The sequence below is a fragment of the Peromyscus maniculatus genome, chromosome 6, assembly GCF_049852395.1.
Source record: "Peromyscus maniculatus bairdii isolate BWxNUB_F1_BW_parent chromosome 6, HU_Pman_BW_mat_3.1, whole genome shotgun sequence".
Lineage (NCBI taxonomy): Eukaryota > Metazoa > Chordata > Mammalia > Rodentia > Cricetidae > Peromyscus > Peromyscus maniculatus.
The window spans coordinates 86,625,204-86,648,850 of record NC_134857.1 but is presented as its reverse complement, the minus strand read 5'-3'; the positions used below and the strand labels follow the sequence as shown (position 1 = coordinate 86,648,850).

At 38.6% G+C, this 23,647-nt stretch overlaps 1 protein-coding gene across 1 annotated transcript in view; it reads right to left on the bottom strand.

Annotated features, from left to right (window-relative positions):
- The window catches only part of LOC102918678 (chitinase-like protein 3), a 38,889-nt gene extending 33,257 nt beyond the window's left edge, over nucleotides 1–5,632 (bottom strand). Inside the window, exons 1-3 of the mRNA XM_042280278.2 lie at nucleotides 5,608–5,632; nucleotides 3,083–3,112; nucleotides 2,411–2,612 (exon numbers count right to left, since the gene is read on the bottom strand). Coding sequence (XP_042136212.2) covers nucleotides 2,411–2,612; nucleotides 3,083–3,112; nucleotides 5,608–5,632 — 257 coding nt within the window. The remainder of the gene's footprint in view (nucleotides 1–2,410; nucleotides 2,613–3,082; nucleotides 3,113–5,607) is intronic.
- Nucleotides 5,633–23,647: the final 18,015 nt, after the last annotated feature.

Here is a 23,647-nt window from a genome sequence, read left to right as displayed (position 1 = left end):
CCTCTCAGAAAGAGACCTACTTCCTGTCTGTTTGTCTTTATATAGACTTTCTGTTCTGCCTTCTCATTGGTTGTAAAAACCAACCACATGACTGCCTCTTCACTGTCTGTTGGCTCTATCCTTGAACACACAGAGATCTACCTAGCTATGCCTACCAAGTGCTGGGATTAAAGGCGTGCACCACTAACACCCAGCTTTTGCTATGGCTCTAATAGCTCTGACTCCTAGGGCAACTTTATTTATTAACATACAATTAAAATCACATTTCAGTACAAATAAAATACCACCATAATGATTGTCAGTTGTGAGAAGACATTAGAGTTATAGGTTTAGAGATCAGATTCTCTGATCTGACATAGGGCCAGGGATTACTTTCAGTGATTTCAGTGATTACTTTTAGTTTAGTTTGATGCAGGAAAATGAAAGGAAAAAAAGTAAGGAAATTCCTTTAGATGAGTTTACTTTCAGTTAGATATCATACCTTAGATTATTCCTAAGGAATGTGTCACTACTTGAGTTTTCCTCATTATAGTTATGGGTAAACTAAAACATGCAATTGCAGAATATGAGAGCTTGACTCATAAAAAAAGGAAAATTACAATAAATCAAAATTTCTGATTCTGGGAATCAGTTCTGTCTAAATTCTAACATCCTTCAGTTCTTATTTCCTGAAGTAGAAAGCTAATATTTCTTTTTCCATTTTTTAAAAAAATCCTCTAATGCAAAAATCAATCCCTGAGACAAAGAAAGACACTCATTCTGGGGGAAGTCATAATGATCACATCAGGATTTGTAAAAGACTGCATGCTTCCTTTCAGTTGACACATGGATTCCAAGCCGTAAGTGGTCGCATCCTGCAGCAAGAGGTTGCTAAAAAATCAGTCTTCTCTATAGGTCACTTAAGAAATTGTTTCACAGTCTCACACCATAAAAAAAAAATCAACTCACAGTGGAACAGGGATATGAATTAAGGTCTAAATGTACTAAATTCCTGTAAGAAAATAATAAAAAAGTCATTGGAGTCACCTGTGCAGTGACATTGCTTGAAAATATTCCTAAACGTATAGGCTACTATTAAAAAGTGAAGAAAAGAGTTTCTTCTATGAATCTGGAGGAAAAGAGAAATCAACTGCACGAAGACATTTACTCTGGATGAAAATACTTTAAATTATACAATGTTAAGGAACTAATTTTAATATATATACCAGGAATGAAATAAACTACAAATTAAGAAATAAATTGGCTGGATGGTGGTGGCGCATGCCTTTAATCCCATCACTGGGGAGTCAGAGCAAGGAGGATCTCTGTGAGTTTGAGGCCAGCCTGGGCTGCCAAGTGAGTCCCAGGAAAGGCGCAAAGCTACACAGAGAAACCCTGTCTCAAAATAAATAAATAAATAAAAATAATAAATAAATAAATAAATCATCCCTGAAAAAGTAGGCAAAGCTCTTAAACAGACATTTCTCAAAACATGAAACCTAACAGGTGAATGACAATCAACCTAACACATTTCAAAGAGAGATATTTAAATTGCAATCACATTGAGATAATGTCTCAACTCTATCTCAATAAGTATAATAAAGATGAAAATATCCAATTTTATCAGGGGTGTGAATAAAGAAAACATTTGTACACCATTGGTGGAAATATAACTGTATAGTTACTTAAGAAAGCACTATGTCAATCCTTCAGAAAGATAAAATTGCTATATGACCCAGCAACCACACTGCTTAGTTTATATCTTAAAGTACATAAAATCATTTTCTTCCTAAAGGATGAGAACACTTGACTGGAACTGTAGCATTATTTTCAAAACATAACTTGGTATCACAGAAAATATTTGGCACTGGATGAATGGATAATGGTGTGCTATACATAAACCCCCCAATACTATTTGAACATAAAAAGAAGGAAGGCTGCTATTTGCAACTCTGTCTGTGAATCAGGTGGACACTACATTATGTGAAAAGGTAGTTGATAGACAAAGAGAACATGGTCTGAAATGCTAACTAAAATGTTCAGACACATAGAATATGAAAGTAGAATGGTTATTTTTAGCAAATGGGAAAAAGAGAAAGAGTGGGTAAAATGTAGTCAAAAATTAATGAAGTATGAAGAATATGTGCAAGGACATTGAATAAGAAGAAGTCTTACCTTGTCAAGGTAGAAGTAGGTCAGATGACACATACACTAATGGGGTCATGAACTATTCTATACTATAGTCAGAAATCAAAGGTGATACAAAGAAAAGTAGCCAGTCTGCCTCAACTTAACATTCAAGAAAAATACGTAGGCAGATTGCCAACTCAAACATTTTGATTCTGAACTACATTTAAAGAATCATTGACAAGTGGCAACTATTGACACACAAGTACCAAACCAAGTATCTCAAACCTGGCCCTTCTCTTACCTGGTTTTCAGATCATATATACCTTTGTACTCCTTCAAGTCGTCTTCATTTTTCATGATGATTTCATTGTTTGGCATCCAACCAAAGTTAAAGATTATGTGAGTACACAAGCAGGAGTCAATAAACCCAAAATTGAAACTCCCCAAGACAGGCATGACCTTGGTAGATATGTGAGAATAGCACATCAACTTGTAGGCAGAATCTGGGGAAATTTATCAGAACAATGCCCTCATTTAGATACCAGGGAACTTGCTAACAATTTTGCCTTTCCTCTTCCCCTTGCTATTATTATTCATATACCACTTATACAGAACTATTCAAATCAATTATTATACATTTATTCATTAAGTGTACAGATTCATAGTCAAATTATGGCTAACCTTTGGAGACTCTTGAGAAAACAAACACATAATTCCTGTAAAACACAGAACTTAACAGTTTCAAGCTCTTAACACATCTCACTAGAGGAGAGAGCAGTGAAAGCTGATGTGAGTCTACTATCCATAAAGCCAACCCCTTCTTTTACCCCAAGTAGATTATCTCATAATATCTTTTTTAAATAAACCATGAGGAAGTAATACTAAAAGGAATCATGACAGACAGATGATTGCATTAGGAATACTTAATAAATATTAGAGACATATATAAGTAAGATTTTTGCCAATAACTCACGCAACTGAGCATTCAGCACAATGGCCAAACCTAGAGAGGGAGAAAACACATTTTCTCTGAATCAGTTGCTAGAATCATAAAGATCAAATTCTCAGTTCATGTGGCCTGTGCTACTAACTATATATCATTACATTACCAAAGAAACATTACCGTTTTACAAGGTGTGGACCTCAGAGTTATCATGCTTTTCAAAATCATCTACACCTGTTCTTAAAACCTAGTAATGTCCTTCTGTTCCATCTTATGTGTCCTGATTACTATGAAATTTGAAATCTGCTACCTCTGACAGTGATACTAAATGAAATGACCAACAAGAATTTCTACTTAGTGAGCACACACATTGCAATTTCCAGAGCTGTAATGAGTCAAGCCTTCCTCCAGCCAAGATACATCTCAAGTACATCATTCAATATCTTCTAGAGCCTTGGCCATTATTTGGAAGCATCTGTTAAGAGCCCTTGCTGGAGGACACATGCTCAATTATGTTCATATCAGCATTATTCATAATAGCAAGAACCTGGAAACAACCTAGATGCCCCACAACTGAAGAATAAAGGAAATGTGACACATATACAAAATGGAGTACTATTCAGCAGTAAAAAACAATGATATCATGAAATTTGCAAGCAAATGGATGAAGCTAGAAAATATCATCCTGAATGAAGTAACCCAGACTCAGAAGGACAAACATGGTATGTACTCACTCATAAGTAGATATTAGATGTGAGGGAAGGGATGGCCAGACTATAATCCACAGCAACAGAGAAGCTAGCTAACAGGGAAAGACCCTAGGAGAGACCCATGGATGGCCTAGTGAAGGAGAAGTGGATGAGCTCTACATAAGTGGACTGGGAGTGGAAGGGGGTGGCAGAGGGAGAAGAGTGGGGGATGAGAACATAGGGAAATTGGAGAATCGCGCTTGAACAGGGACAGAGTGGGAGGGCAGGGAGGGAGATACCAGGAAAATGAGAACATAATGGGAATAGGATGCAGGGTACTGGGGAGGCTCTCAGGAATCCACAAGGTTGACCCTGCTTTAGACTGCTGGCCTTGGTGGAGAGGGTGACTGGACTGATCTACTCTGGTGACTGGTTTAGTGAGTACCCTAACTGTCATCATAGAGCCTTTGTCCAGTGACTAATGGAGGCAGATGCAGAAATCCATGGCCAGGCACCAGGCTGAGCTCCGGGAATCCAATTGATGAGAGAGAGGAGGGATTCTGCAGGTGGGGGATGATGAGATCATGATGGGAAGATGTGTAGAGATGATCAGCCAAACTAGTGGAAGCCCATGAACTGTAGAATAGTGGCTGTGGAGCCCTCATGAGACTGGACTAAGCCCTCTGGATATGGAAGATGGTTGTTTGGCTCAAACTGTTTGGGGGGCACCCAGGCAGGGGATCAGGATCAGTCCCTGGTGCATAGGCAGGCTTTTGGGAGTCCAGTGCCTGTGGTGTGGTGCCTTGGTGCAGTGGGAAGGGGCTTGGACCTGCCTAGGCTCAGTGTGCTGGGCTCTGCTGATTCCCCATGGGAGACCTTGATTTGGGGGATGTGGGGATGTGAGGATGTGGGGTGGCTTGGGAGGGGGTTCTGGGGCTGGAAGAATGAACAAGGTAGGATATGTGGGTATAGTGAGTAGAAAATTTCTTAATAAGAAAAATGAAAAAAAAAAAGAATGAGACAAAAAAAGAGCACTTGCTGGTGGACATAAGATGTTTTGCTCCATATGACATTTTTAGCTACAAAGGAACAATTTAGGTTTGAGGATGTTTCCTCTTTGTTTGAGCTGTTTTGATCAATGAGTCAGGGTCTCACACTAGGTAGCCCTGGTTGGCCTTCAACACAGTGTTCTGACTGTGCCTCTTGAGTGCTGATATTTTGGGGTTGAATCATTATCATGTAACTAGAGCATCTCCACTGTGAATCTTTTACACACTGAGCTTGTCTTCACTTGAATAAGGTTCTGAAGCTGAGAAAAGTGTGTACAGAAACAGGTTTAGTGCACCTGGTAAATTGTGAACAACTTGGGTTAAAGTGCCTAAATCTAACTCCCAAATGATTGAATGTCTCTCCCTGTGACAATTTAAATTATCAATGACATGGGACAATGGAGGAGAATGTGAATTAATTCTAAAAAAAAGAAGAGCAAAGAAAACTTGGAGAGTTCTATCTCAGAGTCTAGTGATAACCAACTCTGAAAAAAATTGTTCCACAACACCTACATGAAAATAAACAGATTGTGAATTTCAGAATGGTGATATAACAAGAGGTCAGGGCAATGAATGACTGTTGAAAAAAAAGAGCAAAAGAAGCATTGAATGAAGGGGAGACATCAATGTCATGCCTGTGGTATCAGTGAAGGCAAAAGTATTCTCTCAGCTACAGACTTATGAGAGCCAGGAAAGTCTGAATGACAAATGAAGAATGGTAAAGCCTAGAGTTGTAGTGTCAAAATTGCTTCCTTGTCAGATCCTGTGAGGAAAGAATCAGGCAAGACTTAGGGTCTAGGTCTAATTATCAACTCACCTGTAGCAAGAATGAGCTTGGCCATTGTGTCTTCGGGATTGTTCCAACAGAGCTTCTGCTGACTTTTTATACTCTCTGAGACAATGATTTTCAAATGATTTTGCAAGTAGAAACTTTTTGCCAGGAAGTCTTTGTGGGTCATCTTTTAATCCATGGCTCCCTACTGCTGACTCTGCTATAATATATCACCAGCACTTTTTAATCACCTGTTCAGTCAAAATTGCTATGTCTCCAAGAAGTGGGTGCATACCATCACCTAGGCATCACTCATCCATCTAAGATCATCTTGTCAAGTTCCAGAGACTCGGCATTTCTTTGAATATTGGAATTAATACTTACTGGGCATATTTCATACCTAAGCAAATCTCAATCCTATTGGAAAGTAAACAATGTGATTGATTCCTTAAAATCCATTGTACTTTCTTCATTCATTTCTTTGTGTCTTGAGATCATTGCCTATGGGAGATTCTCTGGTTATGGGCCACTTTCTGAACATTGTGCCAACTGTTTTCTACAGGAGGACCTTCAAGTAAGATTATAATATAACCTTCCTAAGAATGTATGAGCCCAGTCATGTTCCAGCTCATTTTCTCAGGTACTCTCTAGTCTTCCATTCTGTCTCCTGACATACAGAGTGATGAAAGCAATTCCCACTTACTTCTACATAAAGATGTCAAAATCACAATTTTATAACACTATGAAGCCACATAAATATTTTGAGAATTCTTTGTTTGGAATTCATTTTAATCACCATTTCCAAGCACTGTGTGTTACTAGCATGTTTCATTAAATTCTGATTTCTGAAAAGTTATTTATTTACTACCTTCAAAAAAAGCCTTGCATGTCACTCTCCAAGCTCTCACACCAGCCTTTTGTGTCTTCCCTGATCCCAGTAGTATCTGTTCTCCAAAGGCCAGATGAGGGCCTCTCTTAAGCACTCACTGATATCCTCTTCCTCACAATTTCTGAAATCATTCTATCACATATTATCTGCCCTGCTTGTATGGGGTGACTTGTGATGACACACAGCACTCAGGTCATAGAAAACATGTGTTTATCATAGAACATTGGGATCTTCCCTGAATTCATGGACAACCACCATGGTTTTCTCTATTTAAACCATTTTGAAGTTTAAATGTATCTAGTTAATCTAGAATGATTGTGACCTCACAACTTGGTTTCTACTCAAAGGAGCACATAAATTTGGTAGAAATCCAATCAAGAATGATTCTCTTATAAAATTATTGTGAACATGAGCAAACGAAACAATCCAATGAAATAATGGGGTGCAGATCTAAACAGAGAATTTTCAACAGGAACATTTCAAGTGGTGGAGAAATCTTTAAGTAGATGTTCAACATCCTTAACCACCAGGGAAATGCAGATCAAAATGACATTGAGAATCCATCTAATACTTGTATTAATGGCTAATTTAAAAAACATAAGTGACAGTTCATGTTGCAGAGCATGTGGAGCAAGGGGAACACTCCTGCATTGTTAGTGGGAGTGCAAACTTGTACAGCTACTTTAGAAGTCAGTGTGATGGTTCTCAGAAAACTGGCAATCAACCTACCACAAAACTATAATGCTTGTGGGCATATACTCAAAGGACACTCAATCATTCCACAAGGACACTTGCTCAACTATGTTCATAGCAGCTTTATTTGTAATAGCCAGAACTTAGAAACAACCTAGAAGTCTCTCTACCAAGGAATGAATAAAGAAAATGTGGTACATTACACAGTAAAGTATTACTCAGCTGTTGAGAACAAGGACACCAGGAAATTTGAAGCAAGTGGATGGAACTACAAAAAAAAAATCATCCTGAGTGAGGTAACGCAGACAGATAAAGACAAACATGATATGTATTCAGTTATAAGTGGATATTACTTGTTTAAAAAATGGTAATTCTGTCACAATCTATAGACCCAGAGAGATGGGGTAACAAAGAGATTTCTTGGGTGGACACCCAGATCTCTCTGGGGAGGAGAAATAGTTGAGATTTCAAATAAAAACATGATGTATATTCACTCACAAGTGGATATTACTTTTAAAAAACAGGATAAATATGTCACAATCTATAGACTCAAAGAGATGGAGTAACAAGGAGAGTTCATAGGTGGACACCCAGATCTCCCTGGGGAGGAGAAATAGAAGAGATTTCATGCATAAACTGAGGGCAGGTGTGATGAGAACACGGGCTATGAGATCGAGGGGGCACAGAGGCGGGGAGTGTTGAGGGGGATTCATGTAGGGGGGCTTTTTGGGGTCTGTTTAAAACCTGGCACAGGGAAATCTTCCAGGAGTCTATGGGAAGGACTTATATCCCATAGCGTATATCCCATAGCAATAGTGAGTAAATAGCCTGAACTGGTTGTCTCTTGTGACCAGATTGGTCCCTGGTCCAACTTACATCTGAGAGCAGTAATCCAGCAACTGATGGAGTCAGATACAGAGACCCACAGTCAAACATTAGGCAGCATTCAGAAGGAGGAGGAGAAGGAGGAGGAGCAGGAGGAGCAGGAGGAGCAGGAGGACAAGGATGAAGATGAGGAGAAGAAAGGAGTGTAGGAGCGGAGGGGTCAAGGACACCATGACAAGGCTCATACAATCAACTAACCTGTGTGCATAGGGTCTTGCAGAGACCAAACCAGCAACTGGGGAGCCTGCCTGAGACTGACCTAGGAACTCTGCATATATGTTACAGTAATATAGCCTGGTCCTCTTATGGGACTCCTAAGAGTGGGAACTGGGACTGTCTCTGACTTTTACTGCATTTTGGGTCTCTACTCTGGATACTGCATTGCCTTGTCCAGCATTAACACATTAGGGGTGCTTAGTCTTACTGCAACTTGATATGTGATATTTTATTGATACTCATAGGAGACTTGCCCTTTTGTGGATGGAGAAAGGGATTGAGGGATGGGAGAGAAAATGGAGGAGAGGGACTGGAGGGGAGGATGTGGTAGAGAGGGTGCAGCCAGGATGTAAAATAAATAAATAAATAAATAAATAAATAAATAAATAAATAATAACTGGCATGAATATAAAATCCAAAAGCACATATACCATATTAGAATAAATATGAGGACTTTATGTCACTGCTCTTGTATTGTTTCTACTCTTCCGATTAAATTCTCTGAAAAAATGCTACAGAAGGCAGGATAGGTTTGTAAGGCTTAAAATTGAAGGCTACATGTCATTATTTTGGAGAACTCAGGAAGGACCAGAAAGCACCATATGCACAGTCAAGATCTTAGAGAGAATAAACACATGGCTCCTCACTTGTTCTTGTCCAACTCTCTCCTGCCATTTCATATTCAGGAAACTCTGCCTAGATAATTGTGTCCCCATAATATGCAGAACATTCCTCCTTCAACTAACACAAGAGACATCCACATGAATATTTCCACATACCAAAGAGTTCTGGATAACCCCTAGCTGAGACACACTTCACAAGTGATTACAGGCTGTGTCAGCATGAAAAGCAAAGCTGAGCAGCAAATGTCTACTCATCTAGACATTAGCTATAATCACATGCATACTAGTAAGAATGTACAGGTTGAGTCATTGTATTTATATACTGAGAAATATATATATGGAAATTAGGTATTTAGTATACACACACATATATATACATACTTACATAAAAAATAAAAAGAAACCATAGATTTGAAAGGCTGCAAGGAAGGGACAATGTTTATGGTTTGCTTTGGAAGGAGGAAAGGTGCAACTGATATTATTATATTATGATCTCAAAAATGAATACAATATATTGTAAAAAGCAAAGAATTATAGTCACCTAGCGTAGTTCAGCAGGCACCCCAATACTTAAAAGGAGCAGAAATCAATACACTTTACTTCTAACTTTGTGCTTCTGGTTTTGAATTTATATATAATTACATCATCCCCTGATTCCACACTCCAGACTCTTTCATATACCCTTCCTTGCACTCTTCAAATTCATGGCCTCTTTTTACTACTTATTAGTGCATATATGTATACATATAGTCTTAAATATGACCTGCTCAGTCAGTATCATGTTACATGTATTACGTTTTCAGGGCTGCCCATGTGGTATTTGGTAGGCTGTGCTCCTCCCTGGAAAAGTCTTTTCTCCAATTCTCAGCATTCCTTCTTTGCCTGAAGTCCTTTGTGTGGGATTGAGACCTCCTATGATTTCCCCAGTCCACTTTGGCATGTCTTGTGTTTAGGGGTTCATTTGGCACATGTGTAGGCAACCAGATGGTGAGATTTTTTTGCTGTTCCTTCTGACATTGTTAGGAGACGGTGTCCCAAGCAAACTTTCTGATCATCCAGATATTACAAGATCTCTGTCCCTCCTTCCATAATGTTACTTAAGCTGTAAGTGCCAGAGTTGTTTTATTCATGTATCAGTTGGGACTAGGATTCATAAATCTGCATTTTGATTGATTGTACTTTTCAGAAAGAGTCTCTTTCTGTTGCAAAGAGAAGTTTCATTGATAAGGATTGAGACTACACTTACTTTTGGTATAATAACAGACAGATGTTTACAGTTGTTAGGGATTATAATCCTTTAGTGAGTTCCTGATTGTAAGTTCTCCAAAAACCATGACTTCAGTAATAATAGGTCATTGTCTAGGTTTCCAGTACAAGTCATAATATGCTAAGTGTGCAACAGAACATAAATCCATTGAGAGAGTGGTTGATTACAATCAAGGTTCGTGTTCTGTCACTGCACCATTAGAGCTATTGTTTCCTTGTGATCCTTGTTTACCTTGTAGGCATCACAGCTAAGTAGAATGGTTAGTGGTTTGTCTCCTGTGCAAGCTTAAATAGTACCTTCTGCTATCATGAAAGCTTGTTTTCAGGGAAGAGTCACAGGTTCCTAAGACATGTGTCTAATGTGCATTGTAACTAAAGCAATGGGGATATACACTAACATCTATGGTGCAAGCAAGAACAACAGCAATAACATGCAATGGTTGGAGAATCTCTTGCACAAGTCTGAGCAACACCTCAAAAGAGGTCTTCTCATACTCTATATTGTGGTATTTACTAATTGTTCCTTTGGTGTTGTAGGTGACAGATATGTACAGATATGAAAATACTACTTAAAGTGTATACATAAATTTACACACTGATTTAAAGTCTATTTTAAGGTAGGTAGTTGCCATTATATTTGCTTGTGACTTTTTCAGACATCCTTATTGTTCTTTTGCCTTTGCTCCTCATTGTTCTCTCTCTCTCTCCCTTCCTTCATCATATGTAGGGTCCTTCTTTCCCTTATATCCACAATTACATAACTTGTACACAGCTCATCACCCTCTCTATGTTTTCTCAGTCCTCCATCGGAAGGGGATGCCCCCATTGCAGTTCCCTGCTTTCTGCAGTCACTCCAGGATGTGTAATCCCATCATAAGGTACAGAAGGAGAAGCCTTGGGTGAAAAAATTCATTTGAAAAAAATTGATGTAGTTTACATAGAAAAAATGTCCCCAAATTAAACCTGATGAACTGAATAATTTCAACCATGGCAACATAAAAGAAATAAGCAAAAATTCTCATAGCTAAAAGACAAAAACCAAAAAAATCCCAGGACCACTGCTAAATTCCACCAAAAGTTCAAAGAAGAAACAATACTAATTGTATATACAATAATCTTTAAAATATCAAGACTGTTCACAACTATTTGTTATGAAAATAGTGTAATCCTGAGTCCAAAATTTATCATATCAAGAAAAGGAAAATATGCATAGCTATCTGAAATTTACATACTTATTGGTGCATTTCCTTCCCTGGAATATTTTAATGTCAATCATAACTGTAGTAAAAACATTGCAGCCATCCTGCTGCATTATATGGCTATCATGATGATGACAAAAAAGAAGCTATTATAGCTGTTATGAACAATTAAAGATCCTGAACTGTAGTTCATCAATCACCTGTGATTTTTAAGTCCACTCCATGTTGTATGAAAAGTCATATTCCTTTATTTGTACCCGAAGACCTTGTTCTGGAACCCAGAGTCAGCTCTGTTTATTACATGGAAAAGGAGCAGTGTCAACTAGATTGAAGATCCACTCTTAGAAATAGTATAATACAATAGGTGTTAGGCAGAGCCTATTCCACAGAAGAGAGTGAGCAAATCTAACAAAGAAAGTGCTGCCATGGTTGTTGTTTTCTTAGGAAGCTCAGGTTTCCAAAGAACTTGCCAATCATGTGTGGATCTGTGTATGCAAAGGTTAGTTCCTGCTCTGACAGCTCATATTGTGTGACATTCATGGGCAATTAATATGACCTGTTTTACAGCACATATTGCTGAATTACAGTTTTTAAGATACTCTAAATGGCTTAAACTCATCTAATGTTTGTTTTGTGCATGAATATGCCAAGATATAAGCAATTTCTCTTTGCCATTTGAATCCATAGTGAGTCTTACCACATTAAGGAAGGCATTAATGCCAGTCAATTCAAAATTTGTAGAGGGGACTATTTTCTCCAGTGTGGCATTCCTGGGAACCATGGAGATTCTATGTAGTGAACTGAATGTAGTCAAGAGACCCATGAACAGGTGAGGTCTTAAAACTATTCTTCATTTTGATTAAAATTCTGCAAGCCTCTCACTGTGTCATTCCCTTCTCCATATCTCAATACTTATACCAGTCTGTCTTCCCTATATACTCTGATTCCTCTACTTTCATTTTATGTATAATGAAGGGTGTTGTGATAAGCTATATGAACACTTAGGTTCTTCCACACAACAAAAACATTTTAATTCAAGCAGAAAAGAGAACACCAGTAAAATGAATAAGTAAGGGATTATATGGCTAATGGATTTATGTTGGCATAATGATTTTGGGAGAACAGAGAGGAGAGAGTGGCTTAGTTGCTGAAGACCATGGCAGCAGTTGGAAATTGAGTTTCAGCATGTCAGCCCACCAGGAGGCAACCCCTTGATGGATAATTTCTAGATAGGCTGGGGCTCAAGATCACAGACCCCCAGAATGTCTCTTGATTCTGCTGTACCTTTTACATGTTTGGGGTTGCTATCTTTCCCTGATAGCTGGCATGGTTGAACTGGGTGTGGGGAGAGCCCTCCTCTCTATAAGATAGAGAGAAATCCAGTGCTAGGTAAGCTGCCAGCAATCCCCAAGGATGACCCCATCTTGGGCTACTAGAAATAGTGGAGAGTGTGCCTGAACTGAACTTGTTTACCCCAGTGATCACATTGGTGAATACCCTAACTCATCACAGAGCTTTTCTCTAATGACTGATCTAATCTGTGTTTCTTGAAGGAACATATCATCTCTACAATCTCAGTTCTATTGTACACTGTTTGCAGTGATTCATTGTGCAAGACTTCCTGGTTTTCCAAGAATGTCTTGTAACCAAGATCATGCAAAGGCTGTAACGCTTCTTCAGGGAAAAAAAAAAAACACTCAGGAACCCTCACCCATTGCTGCCCCAGTTGTTGGCCAGCAGTGAATATTGCTTTGGGCAGCCTTACCCACAAACAATTCCCATGGGACCCTGCAATCTACAAGACCCACTCTCTACCCCAAACCCACCCATCCCCCTGTGACCTCATAGGTTTCCTGAGACACAGAATCTACCAGCTCTTATTGTAACAAGTGGTGAATGACGCTTCTCTGACCCAGAGATTCCTGTCTAGGTTTTGGAGCACAACCCATTCCCAGGAACTCCCAACCATCACTGCCCCAGTTACCAGCCAAGAAGGAAGACTCTTGTGGCAGGCTTTCCCAACAACACCCCCCATGGTCCATGAAATCTACAAGAACCATTCTCTTCCCCAAAGCAACCCACCCCTCTATGACCTCAGAAGCTCCCTGAGATACAGAATCTGCCAATTCTGATTGAACCAAGAGGTTAGTGAATCTTCTACCACCCAGAGAGTCCTACCATTAGGACCTAGGCCCTGAGGCACAACCCATCCCCCCAACCCCTACCCATCATTGCTCTAGTTGCAGGCCAGCAAGGAAGACTCCTGTGGATAGGTTTCAACACAAAAACCCCCTACCCAACCCTGCAATTTACAAGACCAACTCCCTACCTGAAACCTAACCTGCCCCGTGACCTCAATGGATTCCTGAGACACAGAATCTACCAGCTCTGACAGGATGAAGAGCAACTCCCTGAGGCACAAAATCTACCTGCTCCAATTAGAGCAAGAGCCCCAACTGGACCAAGAGTGGCTCCCTGAGACACAGATACAGCAAGCAAGGATTGGACCAAGAGTAGCTCCCTCAGACACAGATATCTCTTTCACCTTTTGGAGGAAGAGATGGCCAAATGCCAGTGCAAAAATACATGCAACAATAAACAGCAACATGGCACAACCAGAACCTAACAGTTCTACAACAAGACCAGATACTCACAATATAGAAGAAGCAGAAGAAAGCAACCATAAAAATAACTTTATGAAGATGATGGAGGACTTTAAAGAGGAAATAAAAAATTCTATTAAAAGAAATTGAAGAAAAGACAAACAAAAAACTGGAAGAAATTAAGGAAAAGACAAACAAAAAATGGAAGAAATCAATAAATCCCTTAAAGACAGCCAAGAAAAGTCAATTAAACAGGAGAAGAAAACAGTTCAAGACTTGAACATTGAATTAAAAACAATGAAGAAAACATAAACCAAGGGAATGCTGGAAATAGAAAATCCGAGTAAGTGAACAGAAACTACAGATGCAATCATAACCAACAGAATATAAGAAATGGAAGAGATAATCTCTGGCTGGAGAATACAATAGAGGAAATAGATTTGTCAGTCAAAGAAAACACTAAAGACAAAAATATCATAAGAAAATGTCTAGGAAATCTGGGACACCATGAAAAAGCCAACCCTAAGTATAATAGGGATACAAGAATAAGAAGAATATCAACTCAAAGGCACAGAAAAAAAAATTCAACAAAATCACAGGAGAAAACTTCCCCAAGCTAAAGACAGAAATACCTATAAAGATACAAGAAGCTTATAGAATACCAAATAGACTAGACCTCCCAAAAAGGCCCCTTGCCACACAATAATTAAACCACTAAACATACAAAATAAAAGAGCAACAAAGGAAAAAAGGACAACTGACTTATAAAGGCAGACCAATGAAAATGACACCCAAATTCTCAATGGAGACTCTGAAGGTCAGAAGGTCATAGACAGGTGTAATACAGACAATAATAGAACACAGATACAAGCCTAGACTAATATACCCAGCAAAATTTTCAATCACCATAGATGGAGTGAACAAGACATTCCAAGATAAAACCAGATTTAAACAATACTTATCCACCAATTCAGCCCTACAGAAAGTACTAGAAGGAAAAAAATCCACCTAAGAAAGTCTGATGCACCCATGAAAACACAAGCAATAGATAACCCTACAGCAGCAAATACCAAAGAATGGAAATGCACACACACACACACACACACACACACACACACACACACACACACACTACCACCAAAAGATAACAGGGATTAATAATCACTGGTCATAAATAGCCCTTAATATCAATGGACTCAATTTGCCTATAAAAAGACACAGGCTAACAGAATGGATATAAAATCAGGATCCATCCTTCTACTGCCTTCAAAAACAGACACTACCTCAGCATAAAAGGCTGCGAAAAGACTTTTGATTCAAATGGACTTAAGAATCAAGCTGTTGTAGATATGCTAATATCTAACAAAACAGACTTCAAATAAAATCAATCAAAAGAGATCTGGAAGACCATTACATATTCATCACAGAAAAGATCCAACAAGATGAAGTCTCAATTCTGAACATTTATGCCCCCAATACAAGGGTTTGTACATATGTAAAAGAAACATTATTAAAGCTTAAATCACACATCAATCCCCACACAGTTCTAGTGGGAGACTAGTACTCACTCTCACCAATGGACATACCTGCCAGACTGAAACTTAACAGAGAAATAAGGACCTAACAGATATTATGACTCAAATGGACTTAGTACATACCTACAGAACATTCCACCTTAACAAAAAGAATATATTTTCAGCTGGGTGGTGGTAGCACATGTCTTTAATCCCAGCACTCGGTAGGCAGAGGTAGGTGGATCTCTGTGAGTTCAAGGCCAGCCTGGGCTACAGAGTGAGTTCCAGGAAAGGCTCAAAGCTACACAGAGAAACCCTGTCTCGAAAAACAAAACAAAACAAAAAAAATATTTTCTTCTCAGCACCCCCATGGACCCTTCTCTAAAATCAACCACATACTTGGTCACAAACCAAGTCTCAACAGACACAAAAAAATTAGAATGACTTCCTGTATTTTATAAGACCACCATGGCTTACAGTTAGATTTCTTCAACAACAACAAAAATTAAGAAAGCCTACATCACATGAAAACTGAATAATGCTCAACTGAATCACCAATGGGTCAAGGAAGAAATAAAGAAAGAAATTAAAGACTTCCTAGAATTCAATGAAACTGAATGTACTACATACTCAAATTTATGGAACACTACGAAAGCAGTGCTATGAGGAGAATTTTTTAACTTTTTTTTGAGACAGGGTTTCTCCGTGCTGTCTTGCACCTTTCCTGGAACTCACTCTGTATCCCAGGCTGGCCTCCAACACACAGAGATCAGCCTGGCTCTGCCTCCCTAGTGCTGAAATTAAAGGTGTGCACCACCACCGCCTGGCAACTAAAAGGAAAATTTATAGCACTAAATGTCCACATAAAGAAGTTGGAGAAATCTCACACTAGTAACTTAACAGCACACCTGAAAGCTCTAGAAGAAGCAAATTCACCCAGGAGGAATAGATGCCAGGAAATAAATTAAGAGCTGAAATCAATAAAATAGAAACAAAGAGAACAATACAAAGAATCAATGAAACAAAGAGTTGGTTCTTTGAGAAAATCAACAAGATAGACAAGCCCTTATACAAACTCACCAAAAGGCATCAGAAATGAAAAGGGAAACATAATAACAGACAATGAGAAAATCCAGAGAATTATCAGATCATAATTCAAAACCCTGTACTCCACAAAATTGGAAAATCTAAAAGAAATGGACAATTTTCTGAATAGGTACCACATACCAAAGTTAAACCAAGAGCAGATAAGAAATTTAAATAGACCAATAACACCTAAGGAAATAGAAAGAGTCATTAAATGTCTACCAACCAAGGAAGCCAGGACTAGATGGTTTCAACATAGAAGTCTACCAAATTTTCAAAGAAGAGCTAATACCAACAGTCTTCCAATTGTTCCACACAACAGAAACAGAAGGAACATTATCAAACTCCTTTTATGAGGCTACAGTTACTCTGATACCCAAACTAAACAAAGAAGCAACAAAGAAAGAGAATTACAGACCAAACTCCCTCATGAACATTGATGCAAAAATACTCAATAAGATATTGATAAACAGAATCCAAGAATACATCAAAAAATTATCCACCATGACCAAGTAGGCTTCATCCCAGAGATGCAAGGATCGTTCAACATATGAAAATCTGTCAGCATAATACACCATATAAGCAAACTGAAAAAAAATATACATGATCATCTCATTAAATGCTGAAAAAGCTTTGACAAAATCCAACACCCATTCATGATAAAGGTCTTGGAGAGATCAGAAATACAAGGAACATAACTAAACATAATAAAGGCAATTTACAGCAAGCCAACAGCCAACATCAAATTAAATAGAGAGAAACTCAAAGCAATTCCACTAAATTCAGGAACAAGACAATGCTATCTGCTCTCCCCATATTTATTCAATATAGTACTTGAAGTTCTAGCTAGAGCAATAAGACAACAAAAGGCAATAAGGGGAATACAAATTGGAAAGGAAGAAGTGAAACTTTCCCTATTTGCAGATGATATAATAGCATACATAAACGAACCCAAATATTCTATCAAAGAACTCCTACAGTTGATAAACACCTTCAATAATGTGGCAGGATACAAGATTAACTGAAAAAATCAGTAACCCTCCTATATACAATTGATAAACAGGTTGAGAAAGAAATTAGAAAAACATCACCCTTTACAATAGCCACAAATAATACAAAATACCTTGGGGTAACTCTAACTGAGCCATTGAAAGTCCTGTATGACAAAAACTTTAAGTCCCTGAAGAAAGAAATTGAAGAAGATATCAGAAAATGGAAAGATCTCCAATGCTTATGGATAGGTAGGATTAACATAGTGGAAATGGCAATCTTACAATCTACATATTCAATGCAATCCTTAACAAAATCACAACACAATTTTTCACAGACCTGGAAAGAACAATACTCAACTTCATATGGAAAATAAAAAAATACAGGATAGCTAAAACAATCCTATACAATAATGCCACCTCTGGAAGCATCATTATCCCTGACCAGTAATAAAAACAGCTTGGTATTGGCATAAAAACTGACATGTGGACAAATGGAATTGATTTGAAGACCCTGACACTAACCCACACATCTATGAGCACCTTATTTTTGACAAAGAAGTCAAAAGTGTGCCATGGAAAAAAGAAAGCATCTCCAACAAATGGTGCTGGCATAACTGGATATCAACATGTAGAAAATTGCAAATATATCCATATCTATCACCTTGCACAAAACTTAGGTCCAAGTAGATCAAAAACCTCAGCATAAAACCAGTTACACTTAACTTGATAGAAGAAAAGGTAGGAAGTAGTCTTGAGTGCATTGGCACAGGAGGCCATTTCCTAACTATAACCTCAGTAGCACAGACACTGACAGCAACAGTTAATAAATGGGACCTCCTGAAACTGAGAAGCTTTTGTAGGGAAAAAGACACAGTCTATAAGACAAAATGGAAGCCTATAGAATGGGAAAATATCTTCAGCAACCCCCCATCTGACAGAGGGCTGATCTCCAAAATATATAAAGAATTCAAGAAAGTAGACTTCAAAATAATGAACAATCCAATTAAAAATGGGCTGAAGAGCTAAAGAGAGAATTCTCAACAGAAGAAGCTCAAATGGCCAAAAGATATTTAAATAATTGTTCAACATCCTTAGTCATCAGGGAAATGCAAATCAAAATGACTCTGAGATACCATCTTACACCTGTCAGAATGGCTATGATCAAATACACTGAAGACAGCTTATGTTGGAGAGGATGTGGAGCAAGGGGAACACTCCCTCCACTGTTGGTGGGAATACAAACTTGTACAGCCACTTTGGAAATCAGTATGGTAATTTCTCAGAAAATTGGGAATCAATCTTCCTCAAGACCCAGCTATACCACTCTTGTGTACCCAAGGAATGTCCAATCATACTACAAGGATACATGCTCAACTATATTCATAGCAGCATTATTCATAACCAGAACCTTGAAACAACCTAGATGCCTCTTAACCAAAGAATGATTAAGAAAATGTACATATACACAGTGGAGTACTACTCAACAGTGAAAAACAATGATATCATGAAATTTGCAGGCAAATGGATGGACTAGAAAATATCATCCTGAGTGAGGTAATCCAGACGCAGAAGGACAAACATGGTATGTACTCACTCATAAGTGGATACTAGATATAAATTAAAAAAAAAAACAGAGTACAATCCACAGCCCAGAGAAGTTAGCTAACAAGGAAGAACCAAAGAGGGATGCATGGATCGCACTGGGAAGTGGAAACAGATGAGATCTCCATGAGTAAACTGGTGATGAGAGGTGGGCAATGGAGGGTAGGGGATGGGAGATGTGAATATAAGGGAATGGGATGGTTAGGCTAGAGCATGGATAGAGTGAGTGGGAGAGCAATGAAAAAGATACCATGACAGAGGGAAACATCATGGAGATAGGGAAAAACCAGGTGCTAGGGAAGTTCCCAGAAATCCCCAAGGATGTCCCCAGCTTAGACTACTAGAAATAGTGGAATGGGTGCCTGAACTGGCTCACCCCAGTAATCACATCAGTGAATACCCTGTCATCATAGAGCCTTTCTCTAGTAACTAATGGAAGCAGATGCAGAGATCCACAGCCAAGCACCAGGCCATGTTCCAAGAGTCCAGTGGATAAGGGAGAAAGTAGATTCTATGAGCAAGGGCATCAAGATCATGATAGGGTAACCTACAGAGAAAACCAAACCAAACTAGTGGGAACTCATGAAATTTAGATTAACAGCTGTGGAACCTACATGGGACTCAAATTGGCCCTCTTCACAGTGAGACAGTTGGGTAGCTTAATCTGCTTAAGGGATCCCATGGTAGTAGAATCAGAATCCATCCCTGGTACATAAGCAGGCTTTTTGGAACCCACTACCTATGATGGGTCACCTCACAGTCTTGAGGCAAGGGGAAGGATTTGGACCTGCCTGTACTAAATGTACCTTCCCATGGGAGGCCTTACCTTCTTATAGGAGGGAGTGAGGGTAGCATAGGAGGGGGAGGCTGGAGGGACTAGAGGAGAGAATGGGGGATCTTTAATTGGTATGTAAAATGAATAAAAATTTTTCTTAATGAAAAAAATAAAAGGACACTGTATTTCTGAGGTTGTGGAGAGCAGAGTAAAAGAAAGAGTATAGAACAATTTGGTAAAATCTTGAGTGAATAAGAGAACTTTGAAGCTATTCAAAGAAAGTAGTAGAGAAAGATCTGGTGGCCCTGAGGGAAGAATCATCTGCACTGCCTCACCCATAGTCCTCAGTGTCTGGTGCATACTGTGATTTTTAGTGCTGAGACCAAAATAACTCATGGGAGTATCATGGGGAGAGTTTACCCAGGCTAAGAAGAAAAAAGCAAAGGCATTTCAAGGGGTTACATGAGAACAGGGATGATAAACAAGAATAGGAAAAATAGTCACCAGAAAATAAAATACTTTTTGGCATAAAGAAAAATGTCTAGAAGGAATTGGATCTCAATATTAGTATTTAAGCCACTTCAAGTAATGAATGGCTATGAAGTTAATCAATGTTGCTGCATGAGATAAATGGTCAATTTGTTGATTCTCCATCTTCCTGGACATTGTTCATTATACATATTACTGCTATGTGCCTTAACTTTGACTCCATAAGCAATTCTGTAATGAAGCTTATCAGTGTGGTTTCTTGTCTTCAGCCAAATGTTTCCTCCCAATAAATGAGAATTTCAGTTCCTTGACAATATTGACTTCTCAGAGAGTCTGGACCTCCTTAGTACAGTCAATGGGAACATTTCAGAGCAATCACAATAATAGATAATGTAATTAGGCACAAGAAAAAAGGAGAATGTGTAAATGCAGACTGAAACCAGCTCCATTTGAAACAAGTTGATAAGCTCTCCCTCCTCATTTAACAAAAAACCATGTGCCCCCATGCCTTTAAGTTATCTTCTCATTTTGGATTCTTTGTTCCTTTAAAATTTGTTCCTTTTTTTCCTTTTCAAATGCAAACTAAAGCATCTGAAATTTCTGCTTTTGAACAAAGTCCCAAAACAAAATCCCTTTTCTGTTGATAGTTCTCATTCTGCCTTGAAGCCTCCCTCTACCCACAAGGTTTGGTGATCTTGTCAATGGGAGTAAAAGGAAATGCATTTCCAGAAAAGACCTGGGAAATTTTCAACCTCTGTACATTTGAAGTTGGTTGAGGATCTTTAAAGAAGGAAATACAGGAAAAATTATGGATAAACTATGGTCCCTGGCTAACAAAGGCTGCTATATCACAGATGCATCCAAATCTTCATCCACTGTTGCGCTGGGGCAGCTCCATGGATTAAATGTTGATGACAGTGGAGTTTGACTATTCTTTTCGATGAGAGATCAGCAGATTGTTGATGGTTTACTTCACTATGATCTTTTGTATTTTTAATTCAAACCAAGGATATTAATTACCCTTTTTAGTGTTAGAAGTCATGACTGTAAAACAATTATAATTGAGTTGGAAATTCCCAATAGTATAAACAACCATATGATAATTCAATAATACTGTTCTCTAGGCATAGGATCATGTGCTAAAATGTTAGCAATTGGACTGTGGAGTCAGGACAGGAGTTTCAAGTTATTTTGTGCCCCATGTTGTGTTTTAAGGTTACCTGCTCTAAAGTAGACCATTTCTCAAAATGAAATAACAACATATTGAGGCAACATTATTATTCCTCCTTCTCTATGGAAGCAGGCTCAAGTCCATCTTCTTTGTAATTCTGTTCAACAACCTTTCTTCAGAGGTTACAGAAGAGACATTTCCACCCACACTCATACCCACAAAGTCAAGGCATATATAAACTGATCAGCACTTCCTAGGTAACCAGAGGACATTTAACAATTTTGTTGATTCCAAAGGGAGACTTTACCCCATCTGAATGGAGGAGGAATGGATAGGGGGTAGAAGGGAGGTAGGAAGAGAGAACATGGGGGGGGAGAAGGGGAAACTGTGGTTGGTACATAAGACAAAATGTTTTTAAAAAAAATTTATTGTCTGAGAATTTCATACAGGCATGTTTTTGTGATCAAATGCATTTCCCATTCCTTCATCCATATCCATTATTGACCCTTTTCTTCTCTTACCTCCAAACTTCATTTTTAAGCATTCCACGTCTATTCAGGTTGCCTTCATTTACTTGTGTGAAAGACTATTAACTGGACCATCAGTAGTCTCTCAGTGACTCCTACTAAGGTAACTTTTGATTTATGGTAAATGACTCACTCCCATGTTAGAAGATTGACATGGTAATGGGTGATAAATATACTTGTGCTGTTATTCCTTTTCTAGAGTAGTAAAATTATCACAATAGTAACTACCCCATAGGTTTGTGTGAACCACAATGAGGACATTAATGTAAATTTCCCATAATAATGCTTCCTCTTCGGGCACCATTCATAATTCCTCTGAGCAAGCACACAGTTGTTGGACATATTAAAATCACAGCTTGCCAGATTTAGAGTTTATTTTCAGCTAGAGACAATGTTGTCTTCTTCCCTCCCATTGATGTAGTCTTCATTTCATCCCTACATATAGAACAGCAGATGTGTTATGGTTCTCGTGTTACTCTTCATACAGCCTTTGGCATTTCTCCCAGTAAAATATTTGGAAACATGTGGTTCTAAATCAAGCAATCATCTCTGGTGTATTATTCCTTTGTAACTTTCACCCCACTATTTCTGAAGAATATGCTGCTCTTATAACTGGTTTGTCCACACACTGCCCATGTCTATGTCTTCAAACTGTGCTGACATTGACCCTTCCATATGTTCTCACTTGATTGTCTTCAGTTCTGAAGCTTAGAACAAGATTTCAGTATAGCATTTACATAATGTGACTGTCTACAAGGTGTTCAGTGACCTTACAAATCACAAGTGATAGAGGAAATGAGGATCAGATTTTTTTAGTTTCTGAAAGAGAGTAAGAATTCCTAGTTAGCCTCCTGAACATTATGTCACACAAAGTTTCCTGCATGTCTTTTTTCTTTCCAATACAAGAATGACATTAACATCCCAGAAAAAGACTAGCTATATGATGTTTCTCCCAATGGAATTGCAGCTCAGTAGTCAAAGATACTCTGAGAGATGGAACTCTAGGTGAACTAAGATAAAATTGCCCTCTTGGTTTCAATATTAATCTCTCATTGATGTGGAATTGTTGAAATAATGTACTTATATATTATTTTCTTATTAATTAAATTTATTTTGCATCCCAACCAGTTTCTGCTTCTTCCTCTCCACCCATCCCATTCCCCACCTCTTCTCCACCCCTACCTCCAGCCAATTCACTCCTCTGTTTCTGTTCAGAAAGTGGCAGGCCTCCCATGGGTATCAACAAAGCATAATATATAAAGTTGAGGTAGGAGTAAATGTCTCCCCTTGTTTTAAGCCTGGGCAAGACAACTCAGTATGAGGAGTAGGTTCCCAAAAGCCAACCAGAATGTTAAGGACAACCCCTGCTCCCATTGCTAGGATTCTCACAGGTAGATCAAGCTACACAACTCTCACACATGTATAGAAAGCCTAGGTTGGTCCCATGAGGAATCCCTGGCTGTAAATCCAGATGCTATGAGCTCATTTGGCCCAGGTTAGTAGTTTCTGTGGGTTCCCTTGTGGTGTCATCTGTGGGAGGCCAGCTATCACGTTT